General features: G+C 46.4%; 1 protein-coding gene across 1 annotated transcript in view; it reads left to right on the forward strand.

The window, feature by feature from the left end:
• Positions 1-584: 584 nt before the first annotated feature.
• The window catches only part of MMP24 (matrix metallopeptidase 24), a gene marked incomplete at both ends in the record, with an annotated part of 41,040 nt that continues 26,461 nt past the window's right edge, over positions 585-15,163 (forward strand). The window contains one exon of the mRNA XM_084246471.1: positions 585-809. Coding sequence (XP_084102597.1) covers positions 585-809 — 225 coding nt within the window. The remainder of the gene's footprint in view (positions 810-15,163) is intronic.

Genomic DNA, 15,163 nt, shown 5'->3' on the forward strand with positions numbered 1-15,163 from the left:
TCTCCTCCAGGGAGCCTGTCTTTAGTTCATTCCCCTCCACTCCTGCCATCATCCAGTCCCCTCCCCCAGGGCTGACTCTCAGACGCCCCCTCTTCCCGAGCCACCCGCTCAGACCCTCTCCCCCAGGGCTAGATCTTTGGCCTTGGAACCCCGAACATCCTCCCCCAGAGCCATCCAGCGGCTCTGCCTCCAGGACCATTTGTTCAGCTTCTACCTCCACCCTCAGGCATCCCGAGCCCCCTCCCGCGGTCCCACCCCTTCAGACCCTGCCCCCAGGGGTGTCCTCTGGCTCCTCCGACCCCTCCCCAGCTCCGGCCCTCGGCCCCCCCCTGGGTCCGGCCTGGAGCCGCCGCCCTCGCGGGTCCGACCCGAGCGCTGCCCCCGCGCCCCCGGCCGCCCCCCGCCGGGGCGGGGCGCGCGGAGGCGGGGGCGCGCCGGCGGCCGAGGCGGCGGCGGGGAAGACGGGCGGGCCGGGCGCGCGTCCGCGGCGCGGTGACTCGGCGGCTCCGCAGCGGCTGCAGCGGGAGGACCCGGCCGGAGCCGCCGCCGCCATCGCAGCCGGGCGGCCGGGCCCCGCCGCGGGGATGCCGAGGAGCCGGGGCCGCCGCGCCGCGCCGGGGCCGCCGGGGCCGCCGCCCGGCCGGGCCCCGCGCTGGAGCCGCCGGCGGGCCCCGGGGCGGCTGCTGCTCCTGCTGCCCGCGCTCTGCTGCCTGGCGGGCGGCGGGCGGGCGGCGGCGGCGGCGGGGGCCGAGGACCGGGCGGCGGCGGCGGCGCGGGCCGCCGAGACGGGAGCGCCCTTCGCCGGGCAGGTGGGGCTGGGCGCCGGGCCGGGGCGCGGGCGCGGGGCCGCGGGGCAGGGCAGGGGGCGGCGCCGGGGCTGGGCCTGCCGCTGTGGCTGGGGGCGCGGAGGGGGCCCGCGGGGTCCGAGCCCGAGGCCCGGGCGGGGCGGGGGCGCGCGGCGCGCGGGGACCGCGGCCCGGACCCGCTTCAGCACCGCGGACAGGGGCGCGGGCGGGGACCGCGCGGAGGCCGGGAGGTGGCGGAGAGCGGCGGGGCGCGTGGCCTGCAGGACTGTGCATGAGGGAGAACGTACAACGCCTTGGAGTAAATAGTAAACGCAGCCAGTCTGTTGTGGGCTGGGAGAAGAACCCCAGGATGCTCAAGCTGGAGGCGAGGAGACGGAGTGGGGGGCGGGGGTAGGAGACGGACTCGACCACAGTCTTGGAATCTAAAGGGCTGTCACGTGGAGGAAGGACAGCCCTGCTCTGAGTGGCCTCGCAGGGCAGAACCAGGACCAACACGGGTGGGGGGTGGGGGTTGCAAGAAGACAAGAAGTTTGTAACAATCGGAGCTGCTCACCCAGCTTAGGAAGCAGTGAGCTGCTCACCCCCGGCGTGTGCAAGCAAAAACTCGCGGGGCGGGGGGCGAGGGGGGGCGGATAGGGGGTTAGATGGATACACAGATAATGCCTGCATGGAAACATGCTTAATAATAACAATAATACCAGCTAGCACTTACTGAGCACTTACTATGTGCCAGGCCTGGTGTTATGTTTTATATGAATTATCTTATTTGAGTCTCATAACTACTCTAGGACACAGTTGTCATTACTATCCCCGTTTTACAGACTCAGAGAGCTTAAGTAACTTGTCCAAGGTCACACAGTGGTGGAGTTGGAATTCAATCCCGGGCAGGCTGACTCTAGTCGCCACGTATTTAACCATGACATTATTCTACATCACACAAGTGTTGGGGGGAGGAGGTTGCGAAAGGCAGTTGGACTGGGTAACTTCTCTCATTTTTCAGAGGCCTGCAGTTCTAACAGTGCTGTTGGCTCAGTAGTTTTTTGGTTGAGAAAAATCAGTGATTTTGCTTCAGTTATCCTAAGAGCCAGAGTGTGTTTGTTGAAGCAGGCAATCTGTTTGTTCAGAAAAATCTGCCAGAAAAGGGCATCAGATTCAGGGGGTCATAAATTCTCTGAGATTTTGTGCAAGTTTGTGTTTTTATGTGCAAATATGTGTTTTTATAGGAAAGAATCCTTAGATTTCTTCAGACTCTCAAAGGGGTAGATGATCCAAAAAATTAGGGTGTTTAGAAAATGTTAGCCCTAGTTGGTAGCTATCTTCCAAAGATCTTTTAACTGCTGGCTGACTTTTAGTGGAAACTTCCGCAGTCTGTTTGTATTTTCAGCTTTACTTCATCTCAAATAATGTGCTTTGTGAGTTTCTACCCTATACAAAATAGGACCTCTTTAGTCTTCACGAATGCATAAGGTGAGATTGAAAGCCCCTGGCCTGGTGGTTGGGGGGGTTGGGTTCGAACCTGATCTTGGCCCCTTACAGCATCTTGACCTTGGGCCATTTTCTTGCCTTCTCTAGATGAAGCTAGGGCTAGATGATCTCAACTCTGAATCTCTTTAATTTCTATATTTCAAGCATTAAGAGGAAATTTATTTGCCTGGCTGTGTCAGGATTTGAAAGAAGGTAGTGTGTACCCACTTCTTATCCTTACCAGCTATCCTTGTCAGTTCTATAGGCTTTGATCACACTACTTCACTTAGCGTTTATCTTTTCGTACTTAAGTGTCCCCCCTTATGACAGGCCACCCCTAGAACAGCCACATTCATCATCTGGATTATTTTTAGTTGTTCTTTTCTAGATATCCTTAGGCCCTAATTTTCTTTTTTTTTTTTAAGAGTTATTTATTTATTTGTTTGTTTGTTTATTTATTTATACAAGCACTGGGTACAGTCAGAAGCGCAGGAGGGTGAGAGAATTCACCAGAGCCAGAGCGGAGAGTAGAGCAGGCAGAAGGACTGAAGTACACTGCTGAGGGGAGCAGCGGGCGCTGCAAGAGAGGTCTGCGCGCCATGCGGGACCCTCCTCCGGTGGCTGGGGAGCAGCCGTGGATCGAACCGGCGCTGCAGAGGCTGCGGGCAGCTTTGCAACCCAGCGCTCAACCGCTGCGCCACAGGGGAGGCCCGGCCCTAATTTTCAATAGATATAAAGCTGACCATTATCCTCAGGTGTGGGACCCTGTCGTCTTGCACAAAATGATTATTTCTTCTTTGAATTTTAAGTGTCTTCCTGCTTCTCTCTTTCCTTTTGTCAGCCTTTCACCCCAACACATTAGGCCACTGCCTTTAGGAAATAATCTCCAGTAACTCCCTGATCCTTTTCCTGGGACAAAATTGATAGCTTGGAACACAACAACCTATATGTGGATTATTTTTATCAGAGTGCATTACCTTACATTTCCCCACATTGACATTCATCTGCCATTTTGCATCCCACTCAGTACCTTCCTTTAGCTTGCTCTCTCTCTCCCTTTTGGCAGAGCATTTCCCTACCTGAAAGGACATAATATGATCCACCGTCCTGAAATTTTCACTTTGCTCTACTTCTTCTGGATCACTTATAAAAAATTTAAATCAGACAAGTAACAGCATGGTCTCTTGGGGCCCCCTGCACTCTTAATTTCTTTTCATTCAAAGAAATGACAGATTATTTCCCTCTATCATTTCTCATCTCTAAGTAAATTCTCAGGCCATGATAAAAAAAACACTGCCCTTAATTCCACAATGACTCCACATTCAAAGTCTAACATACTGTGGGCCTCCCCGGTGGCGCAGCGGTTGAGTGCTGGGTTGCAAAGCTGCCCGCAGCCTCTGCAGCACCGGTTTGATCCCCAGCCGCCCAGTGAGGGTCCCACATAGCGCGCAGACCTCTCCTGCCGCCCGCTGCTCCCCTCAGCAGTGTCCTTCAGTCCTTCTGCCTGTTCTGTTCCCCGCTCTGGCTCTGGTGAATTCTCTCACCCTCCCGTGCTTCTGACTGTACCCAGTGCGTGTATAAATAAATAAATAAATCTTTAAAAAAAAAATACAAAAAAGTCTAACATACTGTCCAAAACTTTCTGAAAGATACAGAAATTATATTCACTGCTTCTCTTAACAATTTTCTCCTAATTATCCCTTCATTGAACATTAGTGGATAACATGATTGAAACCTTACAGAAAATACTGTTACTTTTCAGAAAGCAGATAATATTGTTTATTCCACTTTCTGTCCTTTAAGGCCTCTGGAGTCTAATACCCCCTCCCACATCTTCACTAGAAAGCTGCCAGTCCCAGTGTTCACTGATCAACATTCTTTTCCAGACAAGCTTGTCTCTCCCTTATTCTAAGACAAACTACCCGTGTTTCCTTGGATGTCTACATATGCAGCTTACATCTGCACCTCCACCCACCCATCTGCAACCTTTCTTTAAAGTTTCAGCCCAAACCCTGTTTCTCTAGGAAACTTTCCCTGACTTCCCTTCTTCTCAGGGGATAACTTTAAGGCAGCTTCAGCCAGTTTGCCAATGTCTTTAAATGTTTATACATTATTTGAGAAAAAAAATGTGATTCTTAGACAGCTAAATCAACCAAAATGTCTTTAGACCCAACAATTCCCAACTTTCAATACTCATCATTAAGAGCTCAATAAGTGTTCAATGATTCTGCTCTTTATGCCAAAAAGGACATGGATCTGAAATAGGTGTTCAGGGCGCTGTAGTTCTTAAGGTCCCCTCTAAAACTATTTGTAGGGGCGGGACCGGTCCTTCCTTCCATGGAAACAGAGGTTATTCCTTTGAACAATGAGCCTACAATTTTAGCCTTGAGTTCTGAGAATTCTAAACCTGATAGTAGATGATTCAGAACTAGAACTTTTCCCTGATCTCCACAGTTCTTTGTTGAAAGCACATTTTCACTATAGTTGACTTGTAATTTCATATCTCTGATCTTTCATTACCAAAAGACAAAGCCAGAAATATTCATTCAGTCTGTTTTCTCCTTTGCTTTCTTGCATCTTTCCTTTGTATTTTGCACATCGGGGGTCCAACTGATCCTCTTACTTGGCTTCCCATGTTTGGTTTATTTAAGGCACTTCTTTCTCTTATTAGCTGAGTAGAATGCCCCACAAATAGTTTTTTAGCCCTCCTGGTTTTCAGTTGATTCTGAGGATGGTCAGTACAGGTAGAAAGACACAATCCAATCAGCACAGGCCACCCAAGTGGTCAAGTGCCACTCCTAGGCCCCAGCAGTATGGATTCCTGCCTTATACACCAGTTCTGAGGGACCTGCTATGAGCAAATAGTGTTGTGCAGTTTGCCTCTGTGTCAGGGAAAGTCAGAGCTCTGGGTGAGTCTAGGGATGGGATAAGCCTACTAAGAAACACTAACAGATTTCCTGCCAAAAATTTCTTTCAATGTGATTATGGCCTCAAGTATATGTTCATTCTTATCTGGAAAAAAAAAAATGCTCACTGTTACGAAATTTTTCTTCTTACCTAAACGAAATCTAGTCTGGTGTATTTTTCACTCATTTTCTCTTATTAATACTGTGGTTTTTCTTGCTACTTTAGTGCCCTCTTTTATTGGTAAGGTGCTCTGCACTTTTCTGATGCTTTCATGTGTGTGGCCCCACTTGATCCTGGCAATAACACCAAAAGGTAGATAGGGGAGATAATGTTCTCATTCTACACATAATCAGATGGAGAGACAGAGAGATTATGTGACGTGTCTACAGTCCACATCTTGTACAGAGAACCACATGTAGTTAATAAACAGTAAAGCCAGGATCAGAAGCTGGATCTTCTGTCCTTGGTCTCACAACTCTGTACTAAACTTTCCTATTCTGTATTATTTTAATAAGCCTTTAGCCAATCTTTTCCACTTTCTCGTATGTCTCACTCCAGTCCTTGAAAGAGATAGCTTTGGAGCAAATAAAATTAAATTATAATTGTACCAAAGAGCTTAATCTTAGGAAATGCCTAACTGATAATTATAACATGGTATAGTTTGGGGGTGGGTGGGGAGGTGTAGGGAGTACAAAATAATCATAATAATATGGTATAGTCTGAACTCAAAGGAGAGTCAATTCTTAATAGTCTGCAGCAAGATTTCCTCAGTTCTAAGTACATTCTAGACACTTGACAAACATTTTAAAATTAATTTTGTCTGTGACCCCCACCAACTTTGTTCAATAGTGCTTAACACACAGAAGTCAGTACTTTTTTGAAGAATAATGAATGCGTGCTAGAGGTATAAACAAGGTCTGGGGCAATAGCAAAGTGGGGAGGAGATGAGGTTCCCAGCTGAGACCTGGGAAGTCAGAGAACGTTTTAGGAAGAATGTTGGTATTGAGGAAATGAACCTTTGAGGGAGGAGAGGAAAGGAGAATGGGGAACAGAGCAGTCCAAACAAGGAAAACCATGAACCAAGGTGCCACAAATACGTGGCATATTTAGGGAACAGTAGACAATTGGATGAGCCTGGAGCATCGAGTTACTTGCTATTTCCAGTAATGTGTATGAGAAGAGGCTGCAAAGAGAGGCTGAGAGCAGATTGTGAAATTGGCTTTTGTCCAAAGGCTGAGGGGAGCCATTAAAGGTGAGGGGAGCCATTAAAGGTTTCTGAGCAGAGACGTGACCTGCTCAGAGCTGTGCTGAAAGGTGGGATTGGGGCCTGTTGTGAGTTGTTCTGGGTGCTGACTTCTGCCCTGGATGTTTTTAGTGTTCTTAGCACACTTACGTCTGCGTGCCTGTTTTAGGGACTAGTATGTGGCTAAGAGTGGTAAACTCAAGCTCTGGCCCTCCCCAACCGAAAGGTTTTAGAACAAATCATTTGGTTTCTCTGGATCTCGGGATTGATTCTATTGAAGTCCTTCAGTGGCTTTGCTTCATCATTACTCCATGCATTCATCTTTAAAAACAACTTTGAACCAGGCTTCAATGATATATAGGTTAACAGCAAATCCATATATATATAAAAGAACATTTTTTTCAATGATGAGACATGATATGACAAAACAGGTAGAGAAAAGCAAGACATGGTTATTAACAAATTTTGCTAGCAGTGATAATTTAAAACTCAATTCTATACCACAAACACTCATGGGAACACTCTGTGCCCCACAAATGCTGGTCCAGAAAGACAGGAGTTGTCCTTCACCCTTGCTCTCCTCTCCTGCCTCACAGATCGACGGGCAAGTCCCAGCAACTCCACCTCTTGCACAGAACTTCCCTGGGTTGTCTTCTCTCTACCTCTCCTGCCTCTATCTCAGTCTAAACTTCTGTCATGTCCCATCAGGAGTTCAGAAACTTCCCACCTGATCAGCCTCTCTTGTCTGCCTCTGATCCTTCTTCAAACGGCAGTCTGACTGACCTTTTAAAAAATAAATCTACACAGGGGTCAGTTACATCTGAAGCAAACATGGCAAAAGCTAAGATTTGACAAAGCTGGTTGGTGATTATCCAAGGTTTGTTATGTTATTTTGGTGCCTTTCTGAATGCTCAAAACATTTAACCAAAAAAAAAAAATTTGAAGCACAAACCAAACACTTGATCATGTTACTTCCACCCTCACCTTGTTTAAAATGGCTTTCAGGATACAGGCAAAACTACTATTATTGTGCTATGATGACCTCTTCCTCTCAACCCTCATGGAAAAAATTTCAAACACACATGAAAGTCAAAACAGTATGATGAACTCTTGTACCCAGCACCCACCAGGCTGCTTAACATGGCTTTTGAGACCCTGCATGACTGAGTCTTTCCCATCCTTCTGGCTTCCTTTTTAAAACACCCTCTCACTCAAATCCAGCCACCCTAGCCTTCTCTTCTTTTTCTAATATGCAGGGTCCCTCCTATCTTGGGAAGTCAACAAGGCATTGTTCTTTTTCCCTGAGATGCTCATTCTTCGACTTTCTCCTAGCCCTCTTGTGCTCATACACAGGTCTCAACTGAGAAGTCACATCCCAGAAGGACCATCTTCTCCATACACCTTCACAGCACCTTCTCTCTCTCGTGTCTCTCTCTCAGATCACAAGTCTAATGAAGCATTTTACCTTTCCATGTCTATCTTCCCCACCATGCAGGCAGTAAGCTGCACATGCAAGAGTTCAGCAGGGGTGACAGGCACGTAAACCATGGTTTATAATGTAACATGCAAGGAACTGTCAGTGAGGGGTGCATATTATGCCATGGGGTGCCTAGAGGAAGTCCGTTCAACCTGCTTAGCAGCCCCCACTGAAGTGGCATTCAAGTTGCATTCTGAAGGGTAGCTAATGGTTCATCAGGGAGAGGTCAAGAAGAATACATTCAGGAAATGCATTCTAGAGAAAGGGAGTGAAAAGAGCACAGAGGGATGCACTTCAGGCACTGTTTAAGCAACACAAGGAGGTCAGTCACTAGAGTGGGTGGATGTGGGGTAGGCAATGAAAGGTTAGGACAGAAGGTAAGTCTAAAAAGGTGCACTGGATCAGGTAGTGTGCCATGCTGGAGCTTGGCCTTTAAGACTGACAGATCAACTCCACATTCAACCCAATTAAGCTAAAATAATAGACCTTATATAATTACTTGTGGGTTATCCAGTTCCGCCATCTGCCTATTACATTTGAGAAACTGAGGTCTGACCACAGTCTTTGTCTTCCCTCTTTCCTTTTCTTTATTCATCAATAAGTCAAGCGCCAGGGGTCAGACAACTAGCAGTTTGCAGGAAGGTACTAGAAAGACCCCACTGTTCTCAGAGAGTGAATGAGAGCATGGCCACACTCCGGGCCTCGGGAGAAGGCCTCCCCAGAATTGGAAAACTTGGACATCCCAGTGCTGACCCAAAACCCCAAATGTGCCATCTCTCTGGGTATGGTGATTGCCGAGCTTGTGGTGGCCTCCTGGGAGTGGGCCAAGGACACTGTGCAGAGCGCCAGGGAATTCCCGTTAGTGCACTTACCACCCACTCAAGAGCTGGTGGCAGCCAAGAGGCAATGCAGCACCATTAAGGTGTTTGTCAAGAAGCTAAGCTGGGCCTGTGGGCGATCGTGAGGGCCCTTTTTAGATTGGCTGTAAGTGAGGGGGGAAGGGCAGGGAAGACAGCATTGGAGGCAAACCAGAGCTAGTGTGGAGGGTGCAGCATGGCAAAGAGAAGCCTCCCAAGGAGTTAGGGACGCTAGACTCCATTTCCAGCTCCTCTACCAGCTTGCTCTTGCTGCACCTCCCCCTGCAGTGACCCTCAGGGCTAATGGCTGTTGCCATGGTCCCTGAGGTCCGGCGTGGGCAAGGAACCATGCGCGCAGGGGGAGAACAGCAAACTCCCTAAGATGCAGAGAAGCCGAATGCCTGTCAAGAAATAATGACCACCAGAAGCTGCCACAAAGATGATTAAAAGAAATGCTGACCACTTGGAACCTTATCTCGCTTTCTCAAGGCCCATAAACTTTATTCTGCTACAGCTGTCTCTCTAAAAACTTTCCTTTTTCTGGTCATTGATTGCTAATTAAAAAACATACCTAATTTAATAATTAGGCTAATACAAATGAAACATTACTAAACACTGTGTTATAATAGAATTGTTAGTTTAATAATCTTTCTATTATGTGCTTAACTTTAGTACCTTTTGATATTAACTGCATTATAAAATAAATTCACCCATGACAATTAATTATGATAGTTAGAAAATAATTATATAGAATAGTAAAAAGAATTTATAGCCTATCCAATTAGGAATGAGGATAGATGTAACTTCGGACATAAATCACTGCCCTGTCAATTAAGCTAAATTTATGAGCAAACTGATCTCTTTGATGCTTTTAGAAAAAACATATATATACTGACCACTAACTTAATAAAGACGCACTCAGATTTTCACTCTCTTGAAGTGTGTCTGTGTGTCATTTATTCATCGAATCCCTGACCACCCTGCGCAATCTCTCAACCCTGAGACGGTCTCATCGTCCATCGCTGTGCTGGTCCGCGGCATGCTCTGATTTTGAATGTCATTTCTCCTCTCTGAGTTTTATTTTTCTCTTCTGTAAAAACAAGCATGTTACATTAGATGGTCTCTAAGTATTGTTGAACAGTGCCTCTTCTAGATAACTGAATGGTTAAGCTGTCAAGTTTGAATTTTAAAAAATTAGTTATGATTCAGGTGAGCTCAGCAGCAACGCTTGGAGCTCAGCTGCATGGGTAGAGGAGGAAGCAGGGTTTTGGTGGGACAGGAGTAGGAGGGAACTGACACAGTGATGGGCTCTGAGGAGTCACCAAAGAAGACACCACCAAAGGTGGTGTTCAATCTATTGCCGGAGAATGTGGGGACAAGAAAACATTGTGAGAATTCTTACTCTGCTAAATGCTTTACATGCATCTACTAGCTTCTTAGTGCTACTGAAACAAATGACAATAAACTTAGTGGCTTACAATACCACCAATGTATCTCACAGTGCTGGAGGTCAGAAGTCTAAAATGGGACTTATGGGACTAAAATCAAGGTGTATTTGATACTGTTGCAGGGTTATATTTCTTTTGGAGGCCCTAGGGAGAATCCGTACCTTTCCTTAGACATCTTCTAGAGGTCTCCCACATCCCTTGGCTTGTGGCCCCCTTCCAGCAAAGGCATCACTTTGTGACATCATGGCTGCTGCATCTTCTCAAAGTCCAACCCTCCTGCCTCCCTCTTAAAGGACTTGATTGCATTGAGTCCACCTGGATAATCTCCCCACTTGAAGATCCTTAACTTAATCACATCTGTAAGTCTCTTTTGCCATGTAAGGTAACATAGTCACAGGTTTCAGGGAGTAGAGTGCAGATATTATTTTACCTTCCACAGTGCATCACTGTTTAACAGATGAAGGAAAAGATGCTTAAAGAAATTAGGTCACTTGGCCAAGGACATTCAGCTGCAAAGAAAAAGCCAGGTAATAGTTGGCATAGTGTGGCATCTTGGTCCCAAGTAACCTATCTTTTTAGATAAGATCCCACTCAGTTTCCAGGTGTACAGGGACTAGAGTCTTACTCTCTGGAGCAGACTGAGAACCAGGCAGGGAATCCAAGACCCTGAGAAAGAGATTAGGGTCACAACCACCTGAGTTGAGAATCTAAGTGCCAGACAGGGAAACTGCGGCAAAATCCATTTGGAAGGACTGAGTTAACAGCACTGGATGGGGAAGGATGATCTTAGGCCACTATTAATATCAATATGCAATGACACAATGGAATCTCAATGTTGGGGTGCTGATGGACTAGAGATAAGAGCAGAGGCACAGAGGGCAAGGTCTGGTTATTGAGGGAATTTTCATAGAAGGCTTCTCTACATGTGTGACATACTTTTTGCCTTGGTAAATTAGAAGTGATATTGAGTGTCTCATGCCCTTTTTTTCACAGAACAGGGTCTTCATTCCCTGCAGTCTGTACTGTAGCTGTATTCAAGCTTTAGTTTGGCAACAAATCACCACATGTGCTCATCTTTGTGTGTTTGTTTTAATTCAGCTTCCCAGTTCCCAACCTCAGAAAAATCTGATTTAGTAGGTATAGGTTCAGGTTTGGTAATATGCTTTATTATTTTTATTACTTTTAACAAACTCCCCAGATGATGCCAAGGACCTCTGAGAAACACAGAGGTCACAGAAACACAAGGCCACTGAGAAACACAGCCCTAGTGCTGGGGCTATAATACAGGGGTGTTAGAGTTACTTGCCACTCATCAGGAAAGTAATGGTCATTATTACTGCCATCTTTTACTGTGTGCTGAATCCCACAAGTTATGTACTTTAATTTTCACAACCACTGCATGAGGCACATGCTAATGACATGATGCAGATGAAGGAGAAATAGAGAGGTGGCATAAGTTGCCTCAGGTCAGATAACAATTGGAAGGATTAAGATTTTAACTCAGGGGAGGTTTTGTCTCCAGGGCATATACTCTAACCATACTTTCCTCACCACTCACCACCCCCTACATCAAGCCCACTCATGCCTACCTGCCCAGAGAAGGAAACCAGCTCAGTCTCACACTTGGAGGCTACTGACTGAACCCTAAGATAGAATTCAAGGTTCAAAGGGCCCTTAGGAGATAATCCAGGCAGCCCTATATGGGAATTCTTTTGTAGTTGTGGTTCTCGATGGGGGCAGTTTTACTCATTCTCAGAGGGACTTGCAGCAACATCTCGAGACATTTTGTCACCACTTAGGGGGTGGTGCTACTGGCACTAGTTGAAGAAGCCAGGGATGCTGCTAAATATCCCACAATGTACAGGACAGCTCCCTTATAACAAAGAATTATTTGGTCCCAAATATCAACAAAATCAAGGTTGAGAAATCCTGTTCTATAGCAAGTCCTGACCAAGCCAGTGGTCACGCACTCTCCTCTGAACACTTCAACTCATTTTCATTCAACAGACATGTGTCTATGACAAGCACTATGCTAGTGGTGAAGAAGACAGACCAAGGGCCCTGCCCTCTAGTACACGTAGCCAAGAGGAGGAGACCATTCAACATGTGAATACAACACAGTGTGGTAAGAAGTGTGATTGGGGGCCTCCCTGGTGGCGTGGGGGGTTAAGTCTCTACGCTATCACCACCATGGCCTGAGTTCAATCCCTGGCCAGGGAGCTAACACGCTTGGCATAGCAGACCTCTTCTGTCTCACCTGCTGTTCCCCTCAGCAGTGTATTTCAGTAGATCTGCCTGTTCTGCTCCCCACTCTGTCTCTGATGAATCCTCCCACCCCTCCAGACCTCTGGCCTTTTACACCCAGCTCTTCTACAGGAAAAAAAAATGTGTGATTAGGACAGGTGCTGACGAGGGAAATGGGATGAACTCCTGTGTTAAGGATGCAAGGAAGGCTTCCCCAGAGAAAGAGGAACATGATGTAGCTAGAAGGGACAACGTTCATCAGGCTCTGGAAGTACTAGAACACACTGGACCACAGAGCATTTGGTGGGGAATGGTAAAAGAAGCTGCAGACGTAACCAGAAGCTATAGCATGAAGGTTAGATATATTTCTTAAACCACTTTAAGAAGTATAATTGACATACAAAAGGCTGTCCATGTTTACTATTACAACTTAATGAATTTGGAGATAAGTATACACACTTGAAACCATCACTACACTCTATGCCATAAACACATCCATTCCCTCCTGCCTTATTATTAATATTGTTGTTGTTGTTTTTATTCTGTGCTAACCAAGATCTGCCCTCTTAGCAAATTTTTAAGTATATAATATAGTTTTGTTAACTTCAGGAACTAGGTTATACAGTAGATCTCTAGGACTTATTACTAATAATAATGTGTATTATTAATATGTGAATAATGTTAGTTATTAATAATGTGTAACTGAAACTTAGTACCCTTTGACTGATACCTCCTATTTCCCTCTCCTTCAAAAGCTCTTGAAGTCACCTCTGGGTATTTTGCACTTTCTCATCCCTCTTCCTGGGACTTCCTCATACTCTTGAGCAAATGTCACCTCCACAGAGACCTTCCCTAACCATCCTCTATAAAAGTTGTGCCATCTCTATCTCCTTAGCCTGCTTTACATTTCATAGCACTTATCACCACATGGTTTCTTCCACTAAACAGAAAATAATGAGAATGACTTTGTTTGCTATTACATCCCAGAGCCTAATACCCAGTGCCTGGTACGTAGTAGGTTCTCAATACATACTTCTAAATGAGTGAATAAACAGAAGGAAACAGATCTTTTGTTTCAGAGGCAGAACCAGCAGTTCTTTAGTAGAAGACCAAATGTGGGCTGTGCAGGAGCGGGAGACATCATAGATCATGTGTGGTTCTGGCTGGGTAACTTGGTAGGTTGTGGTGGCAGACCCTGGCATAGGAGTCACAGAAGAAGGGTACTGAGCACACTATGATCTAGGACTCTGCCCTAGGACACCCAGGCACAGGAGGTCCTGGGAGGGTAAAGGGAAGCCTGTCCAGTAGCCTAACAATCTCACTCTGGTTTCAGAGTTAGCTGGGTTTGGATCACTTACTAGCTTTGTAGCTCTGAGTGATTGCTTAACCTCTCTGAACCTCAGTTTCCTCATTTGCAAATTGAGAATGGCAATTCCTACCATGTGGGGTGGATAAATGCTAAATCACAATTTAGCACAATTCCAGGTATATAGCAGATGTACTGATAACAGCAGCTATTGTCACTGTTATTATAACTAGAATATGTGAATTAAAAAAAAAACTGTTTCTTAATAAGGTGCGTTCTCTGTCCTGTAATCTGTACTAGTCTTAGTTTTGCCCTCTGTGCCAACCAGAATATAAATCTAGTTCATCCATAGCCATTTGGCTTTTCCATGACTGTCATGTCTCCTCAACCCTCCCTTCTCCAGCCTAAACATCACCCATCTTTCCTCATGGGACAGGGTTCCTGGTGCCCTCACTCTCCTTTAGTCATGCTCCAGTTTGTCACTGTCCCTCTGTAAATATTACCTCTACAGTTGGACTTGGAGCTCCCGGGTGTGCCGGTGCCAATGCTTTGCTCCCATTACTCACATCATCACCCAAGACCTCAGCTGCCCAAACTCTCTGATCAAGGTCTTTCATTCTTTCTTATTCTAACCCATGCTTCCAAATTTGACACCCTCCTGCCTGGTCCTTCTTTGTAGAGTTCACCTGTGGCCTTTCTGCTGGTACCTTCTGCCCCCTGCCTTCCTGGCCAGATATTTGCTTCTGATCATTCCCCTACTCCCTCTCCAGCCTGTAGAGTCTGGTTTGCTGACACCCAGCCAGGCTCCCTAGTGAGCCCAGGAGACCACACAGTTCTAACAGATCCATCTCTCTCTCCTCCCCCATGGCCATCTCTGTTTGCGAGAGCACTGCCAGTTGATCTGCTTCTTGCCGCCTCCATTCCACTTCTAATCTCACCACCGCCTCTGCTGTCTGCCGCTCTCTTCCCTCTTCGGGCCACATTTTTTCTCCTTGTTATTCTCTGCTCTCTCCTTTGCCTGCCACTACTCCTGAATGTCTCAGCTTTGGCTTCTCAGGAAGCAGAATCCCGCCCTCTGGCCAGCAAACCAATCACACTGTATAGTCTATGATCCCTACATCTTTGGCTCAGCCCAGCTATTTTGGTCCCTGCTCTCACTCTGAGATTTTTCTCACTTTCCTCTGGGTTTACACCTCTTTCAGCACTTAGAGGGTGACAGACATCTTAGAGTTGGTTAACTGAGCTGTAAAGGTTAGACTTCTGATGTGGCTGGTGATTGATCAATGGATCCAGGTGTAAAAAGATGAAAGGTAGGTCGTTGATTCTAAATAGAACTTTTTCCTTTAGTGGGCTTTATTTTTTTTTTTCAGATGGGACAATGAAGCATATTACCACAACAAAATAGTTAAAC

This window comes from Talpa europaea (genome assembly GCF_964194135.1).
Source record: "Talpa europaea genome assembly, chromosome: 11".
Taxonomy (NCBI): Eukaryota; Metazoa; Chordata; class Mammalia; order Eulipotyphla; family Talpidae; genus Talpa; species Talpa europaea.